Source organism: Malus sylvestris, chromosome 4, assembly GCF_916048215.2.
Source record: "Malus sylvestris chromosome 4, drMalSylv7.2, whole genome shotgun sequence".
Lineage (NCBI taxonomy): Eukaryota > Viridiplantae > Streptophyta > Magnoliopsida > Rosales > Rosaceae > Malus > Malus sylvestris.
The window spans coordinates 3,513,875-3,532,127 of record NC_062263.1 but is presented as its reverse complement, the minus strand read 5'-3'; the positions used below and the strand labels follow the sequence as shown (position 1 = coordinate 3,532,127).

Here is an 18,253-nt window from a genome sequence, read left to right as displayed (position 1 = left end):
TCCTTCGTCTATCTCTATGTTGGTCACAATTTATTCATTTCTTTTTTCAACATACTTCTAAAATAGCATCACATCCATTGCAATTCAATCATGTATACCAAATGAGGCCGAAAGCTTGACAGTTTAACAGTTGCATGGAGTGGACATGAATCAAGTAATGCCCTTGTTTATAAAATAAAAGAGAGTGAGTGAAGAGGGAGAGGGAGGGAGTACACAACTGGTTTGGGATAACGCCTTTAAAAATAACTATTCATGTTAATTAGCTGTAAAATAGAATGGTTGAGCATTTTATGAACTCTAGTTGTAAAAGTGATGTGTGTAGAATATAATTGTTGTTGTTGTGCTATGAAGTCTAATTATAAAAGTGATGTTTGTAAAAGGATAAACAGCATTATTTAACTAATTAATGTGGGTAATAAAAACATTAAAATTATTCATTAAAGACCCAACTCCATTTTTTATGAAATCAATTTTTCACAACATTACAGAAGTGTTTTTAAAAAGATTAAAAAAAATTTAGAATAAATATTTTTGGATTCTAAAAGCACTTCTTGCAGGAAGCACTTCAAGTGTTTTACTAGGATTCACGTGCATTTTAACTAAGCATTGATTTTACATACATTTTCACTAAAAGTACTTTCAATCATTTTAAAAGTACTTCCAAACGAGCCATATCGCAACCTACAACCTACAACCTACAACCGATTACTTTTAAAATAAGTAGGATATTTACTGGGTTAATTACTGTGACATCCCACATTGCTCAGGGGAGTGGATCCTGTAAGCCTTATATGTATATTATCATCTCTTTACCTAGCACGAGGTCTTTTGGGAGCTCACTGGCTTTGGGTTCCATCGAAACTCCGAAGTTAAGCGAGTTCGCGCGAGAGCAATCCCATGATGGGTGATCCACTAGGAAGTTCTGCTCGCGTGAGTTCCCATAAATAAAACCGTGAGAGCGTGGTCGGGGCCCAAAGCGGACAATATCGTGCTACAGTGGAGTCGAGCCCAGGAAGTGGTGGGGGCCCGGGTCGGGATGTGATAATTTGGTATCAGAGCCCATCCCTGGCCAGAAGTGTGCTGACGAGGACGTCGGGCCCCTAAGGGGGGTGGATTGTGACATTCTACATTACCCAGGGGAGTGGATCCTGTAAGTCTTATATGTATATTCTCATCTCTACCTAGCACGAGGCCTTTTGGGTGTTCACTGGCTTCGAATTCCATCGGAACTCCGAAGTTAAGCAAGTTCGCGTGAGAGCAATCCTAAGATGGAACCTGAAGTTAAGCGAGTTCACGCGAGAGCAATCCCAGGATGGGTGACCCACTGAGAAGTTCTGCTCGCGTCAGTTCCCAGAAACAAAACCGTGAGGGCGTGGTCGGGGCCCAAAGCGGACGATATCGTGCTACGGTGAAGTTGAGCCTGAGATGTGGTAGGAGCCCGGGCCGGCATGTGACAATTACACTAACATCCCCTGAGGTTTATCGAGTTTTCACAAAACCCCTTCACATTTGAGACATTACACTAACACCCCTTCATGTTTTATTTCACCTTCACATGATCCCTTCAGTCAAAATTCTTCTAATAAATTGATAAGTTTACCCTTATAACTAATTACTTAATTAACGATAAAGAAATCCTTACAATTATATATAGAAAATGAAAATATTAAAAAATAATTTAAACATTAAAAATTGTCACTAAAAATATGTAATGCCTGATAACGGGGTGAAGATCAAACAGATTACTATTGTTGAAGTTCTTCATCACAAAGTGGTGGCTGTGACCCAATTATCTTGCACAAAATACTGAATTCTCTTTGAACCCTAAATTTTTGCACAGTTTAGTTTCTAAACGTTTTACATCTACGTTTAGTTCTACCTTATGTTATACCCACTGCACACTTTGCGTCATATGAAATCATCAACGTAAACGCTTAAACAACGTTCCAAAAGAATCCAACAAAAATTTCAAACAGATTCATCGAGAGAGAGATAGGGAGAGGGAGAGATGAGGTGTAAATGGAGATAACGCCAAATTCAGAGATGTTAGGGTACTAGATTTGACTGCAGCAAATCAAAATCCACAACGCGAAAGTGATGGTCTGAAATGAATCGATCTTGCAATGGCTAAGCGATGCAGAGTGGCTGACCACAAATCTAATTTAACCCACGACGCAAGACCAGCTTTATTCGCTGGATTGTCGACGTCTTCTTCTCTCGTTATATCAGTTTTATCGGTGAGGGATGGTTGCTCTTCATTTTTTAGAGTCTGAATTTGTTGTTGAAGTTGAAGTGGTAGTTTGTGTGGTGGTTTTGGGAAAACACACAAAGGAGGGTCCGATGGTGGCTAGGGTTGCAGACTTGCAATGGAGTCAAATGCAGGAGATTTCATGGGAGTTTTTGGAGTGGTGGTTTTTCTATTTTAATGTTTTATTTATTTTTAATATTTTCTTTCTATATATAATGATAAAGACTTTTTTTTTATTGTTTACGTAATTAATTATAAGGGTAAAGTTGTCAATTTGTTAGTAGAATTTTAAGTGAATTGGCTATGTGGAAGTGAATTAAAACCTGAAGGGGTGTTAGTGTAATATTTCAAACGTGAGAGGGTTTTGTGAAAACTCAAAAAATCTTAAGGGATGTTAGTGTAATTAACCCGATATTTACTATACACTTTTCTCTCTTAACCTTAAAGTGAAATATTTTTAAGGTGAGAAAAAAAATATACCAAATGGGACGTAAGTTTTATGTATGTAAATATTGGGGTTTGAACTCCCTTTTTATATACAAACTAAATCTTGTTTTAATATAATAGATATATTTACATTAAGAAGTGAGAGTTAAGTTAAGCTACAAAATGGGCTAATGTATTAATTTGGTATTTTCGTTATTGAGATTCGACATAAGCCCCTCTACTAAAAAGAGTACTACTAGACCGTAATCTCTACTAATTAATAAAACATTCATTGTCAACCAAAATCCTATGAAATTACTAGTTTAACCCTCTAATTAAAACAAAACATGAATAAGAAATATGAGACAGAAATATAATTTCATATAACCAAATTTTGCTGTTTTTTTTTTCAAAACCTCACCTACATATAATCATAACATATCTCTAATAAAAAATAAAAAATAAAACTTCTCACTCCCACATTCTCTATCACTCTCTTCCTCTCTTCTTCTATTTCAAAAACAAAAATAAAATTTTTTCTCACACACTTTATGTGTGCCCATATGCTAGTATTAAGTATAAAAGGTTGATTTGTAGGTTAAATAAAGTTTCACTTTAATTCATATAGATTCAATTTTCACAAGTTTAGACATGTAGCATACATAGAAAGCATAATGAGGGCATTTGTTCAAGTTTCAACCCTACCCTCTTAAGCCATGTGCAGGCTTTTTTGGACTTTGGATGCCATCCCCACAGCCTAACATCTTTTGAAAAAAAAACCTATCCCTTTGCAAACATATGAATTTATCAGGATAATACTTCGGTACTCACTAGTGTATATTTTATGTATCCCTCTACCTTGAGTTGGAGCATTTTACTAGACTTAACTACTCAATTGCATCGATTCTTATCATTCTAGGAGCATTTGATCCACCTTCCTATTGTAAAGCATAGGTTTCACCAGTGCATACTCAAACGAGGTAAGCTCCACTCCCGGCCTTCGAGAGCATTTTCACATTCGAACAGAACCACTTAGCAGCACTTGCCACCGAGAATATGGAGCTTTAAGCACATTCAATTGACTGGTAGTACAACGGTCCCTTATAAAATCTAAAGAATCTTAATAAAACACTCTTGATACTGTTCACTTTTAACGTTAAAGACATTTTTACTTTGAAAAATCATTCCTAAAACTATTCACTTACACATTTATTTTGTCATTAATTTTCATTAAAACAAAAGTTTTTTAGGACTTTTGATTAGTTTTCCTTAAAATCCAAAGCCTTTTCTGCTTTGGCCCAATAAAAAAAATCACGTATTATTTGTTTTTATAGTCTAAGAAGGATCAAATAACATATCCATTATTTTATATATATATATATATTTTTTTAAATAGCATATGTGTTATAATTGAAAGAGTTTAAGCTAGGGTTCGAAACTGTGAACTGCATAAACTCATCAAGGAGTATAGTTTTGGCTTTCTTGCTATCTGCATTATTGCAGTATGGTTTTATACAGTTTTACATACACCCGCATGCCATAAACAATAGTACACGCATGCAATAAATAATGTGAGATCATTCAATATGCTTCTGCCCATCTTTGACAGGACTTCATGGGTTTCAGTTTCAGCAGCACATGGAGACAGGACTTCATGGGTTTCATTGTCAGCAGCACATGGATTATATGTCAGCAGCACATGGCTTATACTCAGGTGGTTTATCACGCCCCCGCAAGCTGAGTGGGCGCTGTCGAACAGGAAGCTTGGAAAGAAGATAACTGAACCGTGCGGTGGACAAGCCCTTTGTTAAGAGATCGGCAAGTTGGTCAGTAGATGAAACATATCCCACAACAAGTTCATTTCTAGTGACTTTCTCTCGAACATAATGATAATCAACTTCCACATGACGCATACGAGCCTGATAAACGGGATTGGAAGCCACTGCCAGTGCACTGATATTGTCACACCACAATTTTGGTGGAGTGAGGGGAAGACGAAGATCACAAAAAATGTGTCTGAACCAAGATAAGGTGGCAGCTGTGTAGGCCATTTGGCGATACTCGGCCTCCGTACTTGAGCGAGACACGCCGCGCTGCTTTTTAGAACTCCAGGAGACCAAGTTATCCCCTAGAAATATGCAATGACCACCAGTGGAGCGACGATCATCAGGGTCACCAGCGTAGTCAGCATCGGCAAATGCTGTGAGGGACAAAAAACTGGGTTTATAAACGAGACCGCAATCATGAGTGGCTTTCAAATAGCGAAGAATGCGTTTGACGGCAACCCAATGTGTAGTGGTGGGCGAATGCATATACTGGCAGACTTGATTAACAGCGAAAGCAATGTCCGGACGTGTGAATAAGAGATATTGGAGAGCCCCAACAATACTGCGAAAGGTTGTTCCATCCGCCAAGGGCTCGCCCTCATACAAACTAAGCTTGCGGCCAGGGAGGGCTGGAGTAGACAAGGGTTTGGCATCAGCCATCTGAGTTCGTTTGAGGAGGTCCAGAATATATTTGGACTGTGTTAAGTACATGGCCGTTGGCGTTCTCGTAATTTCCATTCCCAAAAAATAATGCAAGGGACCAAGATCCTTCATGGAGAATTTTCGACCCAATTGATGAATCAAGGTGGAGATGTGAGCTGGATTATTACCGGTGACGAGGATGTCATCAACGTAAATGAGCAAGTAAATGACATGAGTTCCATTGCAGAAAATGAACAGCGAAGAATCTGCCATGGAGGCTTGAAAGCCGAGCTCCTCCAGATGGTGAGAGAAGCACTGAAACCAGGCACGTGGAGCCTGTTTTAAGCCGTATAAGGACCGGCGAAGACGGCAGACATGTGACGGAAACTGCGGATCGACAAAACCAGAAGGTTGGCGCATGTAGACTTCTTCATTTAAAGAGCCATGAAGGAACGCATTTTTGACGTCAAGTTGGCGAATTGGCCAGTTAAAATGAAGGGCCACGGAGAGAATGATCCTGATGGTGGCATGAGTGACGACGGGACTAAACGTCTCACTGTAATCAAGCCCTTCTTGTTGATGGAAACCATTGGCAACAAGACGTGCTTTAAATCGTTCAATGGAACCGTCAGATTTCCGTTTAATACGGTAGACCCATTTATTGGGTAGGACATTCATGGAGGGATGAGAAGGAACTAGGGACCACGTTCCTGTGCTTTGTAGAGCATTGAACTCGTCTGCCATTGCCATACGCCATTCGGGAGACTTATTTGCCTGTGTAAAACAAGAGGGCTCAACAAGTTCATTAGTCACATCAGAAACAAGAGCATACTTGGGGTTTGGCTTCTGAATGCCATCCTTTGAGCGTGTAACCATGGAGTGAACAGGTTGAATTTGCGTCTGAGAGGAAGGTGAGACAGGAGCAACACCCACTGCAGTCGTAGAGGATGGAATGGAAGAAGGGTCAGGGAGGTGCGGATTTGGTGGGAAATTAGAGGAAATAGGGTTAGGTTGGGGGGATGGTATAGTGGGATGCATGTGATGGGGCGGATGTGGTGGTAAAGGGCAGGGAATAGGACTAGGGTTAGGTGGGTGAGATAATATGGGGAGTAAGTTGGACGAATGCGAGTGTGGTGGTACAGTTGGGAAAATGGGGTTCCTAGAGGGATAATGGAAAGAGGAGGGGTCAATGTTCAGTACCATAGACGATTGGGAGGATGAGGACTGTGTAGAAATGGATTCTTTGTATGGAAAATTGGTTTCATCAAATAGGACATGGCGTGACAAAAAAATACGACCTGTGGACGTATCTAAACACTTATAACCTTGTTGATTTAATGAATATCCTAAGAAAATGCAACGTTTGGAGCGAAATTGCAGCTTGTTAGTATTATAAGGACGAAGAAATGGAAAACATGCACACCCAAAAACTTTAAGAAAATCATATTGAGGAGATTTTTGAAACAGTTTTTGAAAGGGAGACTCATCATGGAGAACTTTAGTCGGTAAACGATTGATCAAATAGTTTGCTGTATGGAAAGCATCATCCCAAAAAGAAGTTGGTAAGGAGGAATGAGCAAGAAGGGTGAGACCAGTTTCAACGATATGACGGTGTTTACGTTCGGAAAGTCCATTTTGTTCAGGATGATGTGGACATGTAAAACGATGTAGAATGCCATGTTGAGTCAAAAAAATTTTGAATTTGTTGTTTACGTACTCCCCTCCTCCATCAGTTTGAAAGGATTTAATTGTAGTGTGGAACATGTTTTCAACCAGTTTCTTAAAGGACACAAAAGTGAGAAAGACATCAGATTTTAATTTTAAGGGATATATCCAAGAGTAGCGAGAAAAATCATCAATAAATACGACATAATATTTAAAACCATTGATAGAAAAAGAAGGTGAAGTCCATACATCGGAATGAACCAATTGTAAAGGAGATGAAGACCTAGAGACAGACAATGGAAAAGGTAACTTGTGACTCTTGCCCATGGGACATGAGTGACATAACTTACTAGTGACAACGCCCTTAATAGGCAATTTGTTCCTAGAAACCAAACTTTGCAAAATATGAGAAGATGGATGACCTAACCTAGAGTGCCAAATTGAATTGGACACTCTAGTTCCTAAAAATGCAGACACGCCTTTAATGGAAGATGAAACACCAGAAAAAGGGTAGAATCCATTTCTACTCGGGCCTTGTAAAAGCATCCTCCCCGTGTGAAGTTCCTGAACACAGTATGAGTTGGGATATAAGGTGAGAGAACAGTTATTATCGGTAGTAAAACGATGGATAGAAATAATATTGGTTGATGCATTAGGGCAGAGTAGTGTATTAGGTAATGTGAAAGTAGAGGTAGGTGTACGAATGGAAGTGTTGCCTATGTGGGAAATTTGCAAACCTGTGCCACCAACAACTCCATTGACTTCGTCCATGCCAGTATAAGGATGAGGATGCGCAACAGTAGCAGGATTATTGGTGATGTGAGCATTGGCCCCGGAGTCAAACAGCCATTCCTGGATGGCAGGTGCTGTTGCAGAAGCAGGAGGAGCACGAGCAGCAAAAGCTTGAAGACGTGGTGCAGGGACACGTCCCTCATAAGACATATTTAGGCGGTTGAAGCAGTCAATCGCAGAATGACCATAACGATTACATATTTGGCATTGAATCCGGCTTGTAGTAAAAGTACCTTGGGAAGGAGAGGTGCCAAGAATCCCATCATGTGGGCGGGAGTGGGAGACTTGGTGAGAGTTGGACCCTTGGTGATAGTAGGAACCTTGGTGAGAGGGTGAGGAGCTGTAGTGGCGATTGGTAGAGCCGCGACCAGTATTGAAGTTACTACGACCACGGAAGCCAGTAGAGGATCCTCGTCCTCGAGACGATGCAGGTGCGCGGTTGCCATTGCGAACGGCGGCAAGGACAGTGAGCCCACTGTCAGTACCAAACGCGGAATGTATTTGCTGTCGTCTTTCAGCGCCAAGGAGGAGGGCTTCCAAAGCACTGTAGGTAATAGCCTCATCACGGGCTTGAGCGGAAGCAACCGTACTTTCATAGGCCGGACCAACATTGTTGAGGATGATGGCAACGATGTCGGAGTCGGAAACAGGAGCACCAGAGAGAGAGAGGGTATCTGCGAGACAATTAATTTTATCCAAAAATTCAGAAATGGAAGAATCACCTCGGTGAGTATTCATCAACTCACTACGAAGCTGGAGAAGGCGACCGGTGGACTGAGAAGCGTAACGATCACGTAGTGTTGTCCAGGCAGAGTGGGAGCTGGTTTTCCCAATTAAAGCAGCAAGCACGGTAGGATGGACGGAGGAGTTGATCCATGACATAACAGTTGCATCCTGTTGTATCCAAGTGTCGAAATCAGGGTTGACTGTGTCAGTGATGTTTCCATCCTTATCTGTCAGCAATGCTGGGGGACACTTACTAGTTCCATCAACAAAGGAAACCAGATTTCGACTGCGGAGGAGAGGTAGCATTTGGGCTTGCCAGAGAGGGTAGTTGGTACGATCAAGTTTGATCGTGAGAAAATGGGAGACATTAGGAAGGGGAATAGGAGAGAAAGATTGAGAAGCCATGGGAGAACGGGGAAAAGAAAAAAATTATTGTCGCTAGACTTTAGCTCTTTGATACCATGAAAGAGTTTAAGCTAGGGTTCGAAACTGTGAACTGCATAAACTCATCAAGGAGTATAGTTTTGGCTTTCTTGCTATCTGCATTATTGCAGTATGGTTTTATACAGTTTTACATACACCCGCATGCCATAAACAATAGTACACGCATGCAATAAATAATGTGAGATCATTCAATATGCTTCTGCCCATCTTTGACAGGACTTCATGGGTTTCAGTTTCAGCAGCACATGGAGACAGGACTTCATGGGTTTCATTGTCAGCAGCACATGGATTATATGTCAGCAGCACATGGCTTATACTCAGGTGGTTTATCAATAATATCATTCGACAAAATCATAAATAAGTACACACTAGTGAATACTCAAGTATTATCAGCTCTCAAATGACTTGAAAGTGACAATATTATTCTTTAAATTTCATCACAAAACTAATTAATTAATAAATTACATCTCTAATTGATTTTTGCCAAATCTTGTTTCTTTGATAAAAGAGCAGCCACAAAATCCTCCATTGCCTTAACAGAAGACCCCTTCTCCTTTCCTTGATCCCCATCATTATCTCTAATTGATCCTCTTATCTTCTTCTTAATCTCACCTGCATTTTTCCTCATCTCCCCTCCCTTCCCACTCTCGTCCATCACCAGATCAATCACCTCCTTCCATCCAATATTACTCTGCACACCCCTTGTCAGCTCCACACTCACACCCATCTCCTCCACCAACATCTTCGAATTATAAGCCTGCTCCGCCGCCAACGGCCACCCCACAATCGGCACGCCCTGGCTCAAGCTCTCCATCACTGAATTCCACCCGCAATGGCTCACAAAAACCCCTGTGGATTTGTGTGACAAAATCTCCAACTGGGGTGCCCAGTTGTGCACTAGCAACCCCTTTTTTCGTTTACTCATTCTTTCCTCAAACCCGTGCGGCAGCCACTCTGCTCTGAACTCACCCTTTAGATCAAACCCCACCGGAGGCCTTATCACCCAAACGAAAGGCTTCCCGCTTTCTTCCAACCCAACAGCCTATTCCATCATTTGGGTTGCATTGATAGTGTTCTGAGAACCAAATGAGATATAAATGACAGAACTCGAACCTTGCGAGTCAAGCCACTCGAGGCATTTCTTTGCGGAAAAGTCTTTCCCCGCGCGCTGCCTCGAGACCTTTAAGTCCAATATGGATGAGTTTTTTAGTGCACTAGTAGGAATTAGAGGACCAACGCACCAAACTTGAAGCTTCAAGTTATCCCTCAAGATATCCAATCCCAACGGCTAAATTTCCTCCACGGTATTACACAGCCAACCAAAAGATTTTGTAGAAAGCGAAATCTGGGACTGGAAAAATCTTGACCAAGAGTCTGTACCTTCTGCAGCTCTTACAAACGAACTCAGCTGAGAGATGTGGAACCTGCAGTGTTCCGGGAAGCCGGGGACGGTGAAGCATTCGTTGCTTGCGGAGCGGTGAGGCAGGTTGAGCCAGACTGATGTGTAGGCTGCAAAGCCGTCACTTGTGTTGAAACTCACATTGGCAGTGCCTAAGCTGTTCGCAAGATCGGTAGCCCATCCGAAGAACACGTCAGAGATCAAACAGAGCGGCGAGCGGCGGGCGGCCTTCCCTGTTGATGATATTGGTGATAAGGCGGCGAGCAGGAGGTTCGAGGTTGAGTGAGGCGGCTAAAGGGTTGATCATTTTGGAGAGGGGAAGGTTCTCTGTGGTCTCTGTGTTGGGGGGGAGGTCGTGGTCTGAGCTGCAGAAGGGAAGTTCGGCCAAGTGGATGTTGTTGTGATTGGATGAGGCGGAGGAAATGGTGGATTGGAGGGATTTGATGTTGAGAGGGGTGGTGGCGATGGTGATTGAGAAGTTTGTTGACTGTTGGATGTGCTTTGCAAGTGATAGGAATGGTATGATATGGCCTTGAGCCATGAATGGCAGCATTACTATATGCTCTTTCTCAAATCCCCTTTTTTTTTTTTTCTGATAATTTTTTTAATGATCTATAATGGTGAGAAAGAGGGAGAAGAAGAATAATTATTTTCCAGTCTTTGATAGTCCGGACTACTGGGTACTTTAACTTTTTTATCAATTACATTGGCATTTGAAAAAAAATTGTCATTTCTTTAATTTTTCATACTACTAAGTAGAGAGTAGTGACAAATTTGAGGATTTTAACAAATCGTCGGTGCCAACTCTCTATTCTGTGAAATTCTGATAGCTACCGACATTGCCACATTTGAAGTTGGAGTTTGGAGAATACTAAAAGCCAATGCATCACCCGACCCGATACATTTCTTTGCCTAATTAGGTTTGTTGTATAAACAAAAGAGGTTGCCTAATTAGGTTTGTTGTATAAACAAAAGAGGATGTCACGTTGAAACAAATTATGTATTTTGTTTCTTCCTCTTGTTTTTTTTCCCTTATGGTTTGTAGTTCAGTTATGCATCAATATTATGCATGCTTTTGCATTTCTCAGGTTGCGTAGCGTACGTTACAATTTGAAACATTTTGCATTTCTCAGGTTATGTATCAATATTCCCGTACCAACATTACAAAACATTGTACCAAAAAATATGAGGTGGTGGAGAGTTCATAAAAAGTCTCACTTTAAAAGAGTCTCCTTAGCATTTCTGTCTCCAAAAACATTGTAGAATTATAGGTGACAACTTCTCGGAATGAATACTTCATCTTCTACCTTCAACGTCACAATTTGAAACTATTTCTCTAAATGTCTTGAATCTAGTAAGTTGTTCCCCTTAAAAAATTAATATATCTACTTCTACAAAAGCAAGAAATGAACTTTCTATACCGTCTCATTATTTAGCATTTAAGGGTATCATGGGACCATGAATTTCGGACCACAAGATCGAGCTGGTCGGAATGACTGATATCTCATAAGCTCCGGAGCGAACCTCACGATGTGAAGTGAATTGACGGCAACGAACTATCGGAGCAAGTCACTTCCGAAAAGTCTCAGATCGTGTTAATGGATGGGCAGAGTAGTTTTAACCGCCGGATAGCTAGAAAAGAGGTGCTTATTAATGAGGTAACATCGTCACTGCCAAACATATGTCTTGCTTTAAACTGCTAGTAAATTTATATAAAGACTAAGGACGACTGCTCACACAATTCTGGTGGAAAGAAAAAAGGGGGCAATTAGCTGGAATAGACTATTCTAATAGGATACTGTGGCAGTGATGGAGTGGCTAATCAAGAGTATGATATGAAGAGCACCTAAGGTTATTCTAATAGGTTGAATAAATTTCCACTTTAATTCATATAGCTTCAATTTTCACAAGTTGACATGCAGCATGCACATGAAAGCGTAATGAGGGCATTTGTTCCAAGTTTCAACCCTACCCTCTTAGCCAGGTGCAGGCTTTTTTGGACTTTGGATGTCATCCCCACGGCCTAACATATTTTGAAACAAAACCTATCGCTTCGCAAACATATAAATTTCTTAAAGGATAATACTTCGGTACTTTCTAGTGTATATTTTATGTATCCCTCTCCTTTGAGTTGGAGCGTTTTACTAGATTTAGCTACTCAGTTGCATCGATTCTTATCTTTCCAGGAGCATTCAATCCACCTTCCTATTGTAAAGTATAGGTTCCACCAGTGCATAATCAAACGAGGTAAGCTCCTACTCCCTTGGCTTTCGAGAACATTTTCAAGCATTTTCGCTTTGGGAGAGAACCATTGAGCAGCACTTGCCACCAAGAATATGGAGCTTTAAGCACATTCAATTGACTGGTAGTACAACGGTCCCTTATAAATTTTAAGGCCATTTCCGCTTTAGCCCAATAAAAAAACGTATTATTTGTTTTTATAGTCTAAGAAAGATCAAATGACATATCCATTATTTCATTTTTTTTTAAATAGCATGTATTATAATATCAACTCCGCCTATGTCTTACATGGCCGGTCCCAAGCCCGGATAAAGGAGGAGGGGGAGGGCGTCAGGTAGTCGACAGCCGGCACTCCATGATCACGTCGAATCCTTATGAAAATGTATTATAATATCATTCAACAAAATTAGAAATAAGTACTCACTAGTCAATACTCAAGTATCATCAGCTCTCAATTGACTTGAAAGCGACAATATTATTCTTTAAATTTCAACGCAAAAACTAATTAATTAATAAATTACATCTCTAATTGATTTTTGCCAAATCTTGTTTCTTTGATAAAAGAGCAGCCACAAAATCCTCCATTGCCTTAACAGAAGACCCCTTCTCCTTTCCTTGATCACCATCATTATCTCCAATTGATCCTCTTATCTTCTTCTTAATCTCACCTGCATTTTTCCTCATCTCCCCTCCCTTCCCACTCTCGTCCATCACCAGATCAATCCTCTCCTTCACCTCCTTCCATCCAATATTACTCTGCACACCCCTTGTCAGCTCCACACTCACACCCATCTCCTCCACCAACATCTTCGAATTATAAGCCTGCTCCCCCGCCAACGGCCACCCAACAATCGGCACGCCCTGGCTCAAGCTCTCCATCACTGAATTCCACCCGCAATGGCTCACAAAAAGCCCAGTGGATTTGTGTGACAAAATCTCCAACTGGGGTGCCCAGTTGTGCACTAGCAACCCCCGTTTTCGTTTACTCATTCTTTCCTCAAACCCGTTAGGCAGCCACTCTGCTCTGAACTCTCCCTTCAGATCAAACCCCGCCGGAGGCCTTATCACCCAAACGAAAGGTTTTCCGCTTTCTTCCAACCCAACAGCCAATTCCATCATTTGGGTTGCACTGATTGTGTTCTGAGAACCAAATGAGATGTAAATTACAGAATTCGAACCTTGCGAGTCAAGCCACTCGAGGCATTTCTCTGCGGAAAAGCCCATTTCTTTTCCGGCGCGCTGCCTCGAGACCTTTAAGTCCAATGTGGATGAGTTTTTGAGTGCATCATTAGGTATTAGAGGACCAATGCACCAAACCGGAAGCTTCAAGTTATCCCTCAAGACATCCAATCCCAACGGCTCAATTTCCTCCACAGTATTACACAGCCAACCAAATGATTTTGTAGAACCCGAAATCTGGGGCTGGAAAAATTTTGACCAAGAATCTGTACCGTCTGCAGCTCTTACAAACGGATTCAGCTGAGAGATGTGGAACCTGCCGTGTTCCGGGAAGCCGGGGACGGTGAAGTATTCGCTGCTTGCGGAGCGATGAGGGAGGTTGAGCCAGATTGATGTGTAGGCTGCAGTACCGTAAGCCCCGGCTGTGGTGAAACTCACATTGACGGTGCCTAAGCTGTTTGCAAGATCGGTAGCCCATCCGAAGAATACGTCCGAGATCAAACAGAGCGGCGGGCGGCCTTCCCTTTTGATGATATCAGTGATAAGGCGGCGAGCAGGAGGTTCGAGGCTGAGTGAGGCGGCTAAAAAGTTGATCATTTTGGAGAGGGGGAGGTTCTCTGTGGTCTCTGTGTTAGGGGGGAGGTCGTGGTCTGAGCTGCAGAAGGGAAGTTCGGCCAAGTGGATGTTGTTGTGATTGGATGAGGCGGAGGAAATGGTGGATTGGAGGGATTTGATGTTGAGAGGGGTGGTGGCGATGGTGATTGAGAAGTTTGTTGACTGCTGGATTTGCTTTGCAAGTGATAGGAATGGTATGATATGGCCTTGAGCCATGAATGGCAGCATTACTACATGCTCTTTCTCAAATCCCATACTTTCTTTCTTTTTTAATGATTTTGTCAATGATCTGTAATGGTGAGGAGTAGGAAGAAGAAGAACAATTATTTTCCGTCTTAAGTAGACACTGGCAGTTGAGAAACACTGATATTTCTTTATTTTTTTCTAAAGATTTTTTTAGATATAGACCCTTGAAACTTCTATTTTTCAAATAAAAACCCAACTAAATTTAAACATTCAAATAAAACCTAAATTTCAAATAACCTACCATGTAGACAAATATATAACCAACTATTACAATTCATTTGCAACTTATGCCACAAAATCCTAATTTGGTCAATAAATGTTATTACTCACCCTAATTATGATGAGCAATTAAATCCATATGGATATTTTACCTTTCTTGTATCATAAATATTAGCAACATAAATAAATTAATTTACCAAATTAAAAAAAAAAAAAAAAGACATATCTTGTATGCAAAAAATAATATTGTTTGAATCATGTAATTACCTACAAACAAATTAATTTACCTACTTAAAAAATATTATACTAATTTACCTGCATTTTGAATCATGTAATTACCTACATACAAATATTATACTAATTTACCTACTTATAAAATATTATACTAATTTACCTACATTTAAATTAACTTACCTACTTATTAATATTATACTAATTTACCTACATTGAAATTAATTTACCTATTCAAAAAAAATAAAAAATTAGTGATTAGATAATGTTCGAATGTTGTGGGTTTGTGCTTGTAGGCAATTAAATAAACTTTTAATCTAATGCACATAAATCATGTGGGTAAATTAGACCATTTTGGAAGTAAATTAGACCTTTAAATTTTGGTTTGATGGAGTAGGTAAATTAGACTATTTTGTAAGTAAAAATTGTGTGGAACATATAGCTTTTGTTTTGTGTATTAGAGATTGGAGTATTAGCCGAAGCTGTTTTAGATTTATTGTTGTGTTGGTAGGTAAATTAACTTATATATTTATTGCACAAAATTATGAAATTAGTATTATTATTATTCAATTGGCACGTTATAACAATTTGAAAGTTAATACATTGAATATACAATGAATGGCATAAATTATTTTGTAAAATATATAAAATTAATTAAATGGATATAACAAGTAACTGGTCCAAAAACCCCATCCAAGTATTAATAGGGATAGTGTCACAGCCAGTCCCGAGATTTTCTTATTAAGGACGTGAAATGTCGGATTTGACCTTAGCGGGGGCTAAGGTAAGTGTGTGTGACATTATTTGGATTATTTCTATATAAGTTTTGGATTTAAATTTTAGTTTTATAAAATTTTGGTTAGGGAATTAGATGATGGAGGGTGAGGATTTGATGTTGGACCATCTAAACCCTTGCCCTCTCTCTCTTCCCGTAGCACTCTCTCTCTCTCCTCCCTCACGGCTTCCTCTCTCTCTCTCTCTCACTCCCGAAGTGTACGGACAAGACCCAAAACCATCCAAAACTCAATGGGTCGAAGCAACCAAGGTAAGATTCTTCATCCTTGTGATGCTCTGAGTTGTTTGATGCTAGTTTTAGGACGTGGAACCTTCGATATCACGTGAACCCGAACCCCTCATTTTTTGTCACTGTTCATGCACACGTGAAATGTTGTGTTTCAGGGAATTCTAAGCTTATAGTGAGCTTAGTGAGGTCCCAAGGAAGCTCGGAGTGCTTCGTTTGAAGGTTTTGGACGTCGGGATCACTAAGTTCGATTTTGGCCGGTTTTGCTTGGAATTTTCCGGTAAGATTTAGTTGTTTTTGGAGCTTAAAAGTAGTGTATCGTGATTCTACATGTTTGGGGCTTCATTTTGATATAAAATACGAAGAAAATGGGTGAGAAACGAAGGAGAACAAGGAGTTTCAAAGTTGGCCGGAAACCGGCCGCCGGAAAGTTCAGTCCGGCGAGCCAAGGTTAGGGATGATGCGCGTGGGGGCGCGTGTCCCCGTGCCTATCCTGGCACGTGGGGGCGCGTGCGGCCTCCAAAAATTTATCTAAAAATTTCTCGACGTCCATGACGTCGAGTAGGTCGATGTGGTATATTCATATACCTAAATTGAGCATCGTATGAGAAGTTATTTCGAATTGTTGGTTATGTGTTTAAATTAACATTTTTATAGTTGTTTCGCATATAGGTGACACCTATCCCGAGGACGAGCACATCTAGGGACGTCACGGGGGTTACGACCCATCGACTTACCAGTGAGTGGGCAGTTTTGTTTTCGTATTACCTATATACTACTGTTTTTCCTAGGAAATGCGTTTATTTGCAAATTATGATTTAAATTGCCATGCATGCAATTGTTGAGATATTTGGTTTGATAAGTGATGCGTTTATATGTGAATTGACGCGGTGGACGCACAGGTGAGTTTTTATATTATTTAGATGGATTATTTTATGTGAATTGCATTGAAAGCTCATAACCTGCACCCTAGGTGTTAGTGCTTATATTATTATTCACCACACCGCACGCTCGTCTTGGATCTAGTAGGTGGATGTCGTACAGACCATGTGAGGGTTCCGACATGCTAGTCGTATTGACCACTAGATGTGATTCGGACTAGTGGGTGACCTTAGTTATGCGCGCCGATGATTGATGAGAGAAGCACTAGAGCGTATTTATACACCTTTCATCGTACAGACTACCATATGTAGTTCCGAGTGACGTGCAGAGTTGGGCCATATAGGTCACTGTGGTGACTCCAGCTAAGTGGGATGTTGAGCTTTAGAATCAGCCGTACAGGACCACTGTAGGGTCTCCGGTTGATTTATTATTTCACCTGATTGATATTGATGCATTCTGATTATATTTTGGCATGGCATGGCATATCCTTTCTGAGATGTTATGTTGATGGATGTGAGCTGAGTTTTGATGATATATATATGTCTATATACTATTTTCTGGGAAAGTATACAGGTTTTACGGTGAGGGGTTAGAAATGTTTTAAATGAAATGTTTTGGAAAATCTTTGGTTTTACTGACCCACTCATCTTTGTTTTGCGCCCCTCCAGGTTCTAGTTAGCAGTTGGTGGCTCTCGAGGTCTTTTTCGGCATTCTGACATACGCTCTACATGTAAGACTCACCTGCGGGTGTTGTACTTTTTATTATGGTCCTACTTGACTGCACTTAGACCTATGCTCTGAATTTATGTGTTTTACCTTATAACTCATCCTTTTATTCTAGTAGGTTGTTACTACTAGAGATTGGTTTAAATTCCTTCTTATTTCTGTTATTGATTTGCTTCCGTGTCGCACTTTTGGTTACGTCACGCTCACGTGACGGCCAGCACGCCTTGATTACCTCGCCTATGAGAAGTACGTCCCTGGCCTGGCTGATTGGACGACCTAGATGATCCTGCACCACCAACAGCAACTTCCCCCTGACAAGGCTGACCTCCCTGATGCCACTGAGATCCACCAGCTGGCATGGATGAATAAGAAGAATAACCCCCAAAGTCCTGGGAATACCCCGTCTGAGGATAAGGCTCCTGGGGATACTGATAAGGTCTCTGGGAGCATACGGAGCAGCATCCCCTTGGTAATGGTAGGCACCACCATGACCCGACTGGCCATAACTGCCTGGTCCAAAGCTCTGCTGAATCGGCGCTGGAGGTGGCATAGTGGTCTGCTGTGGTCTCTGCTGACCCTGGGGGCACTGGGAAGCCCGATGTCTCATTTGCCCACAAGTAAAACAAGCACCACCACCTCTTCTGCACTCACCATGATGACAAAAATTACAACGGAAGCACCACGGAGCGCCAGAACCAACAGCCCCACCAGAATCCCTCTGCCTT

At 40.9% G+C, this 18,253-nt stretch overlaps 1 protein-coding gene and 1 pseudogene across 1 annotated transcript; both read right to left on the bottom strand.

The window, feature by feature from the left end:
- Positions 1 to 9,117: 9,117 nt before the first annotated feature.
- LOC126619692 (UDP-glycosyltransferase 92A1-like) overlaps positions 9,118 to 18,253 on the bottom strand; it is a 28,795-nt pseudogene continuing 19,659 nt past the window's right edge.
- On the bottom strand, positions 12,841 to 14,551 carry LOC126620143 (UDP-glycosyltransferase 92A1-like). Its single transcript, XM_050288632.1, has one exon. The coding sequence runs from the start codon at positions 14,456 to 14,458 to the stop codon at positions 12,935 to 12,937; it is 1,524 nt and encodes a 507-aa protein (XP_050144589.1). The 5' UTR covers positions 14,459 to 14,551; the 3' UTR covers positions 12,841 to 12,934.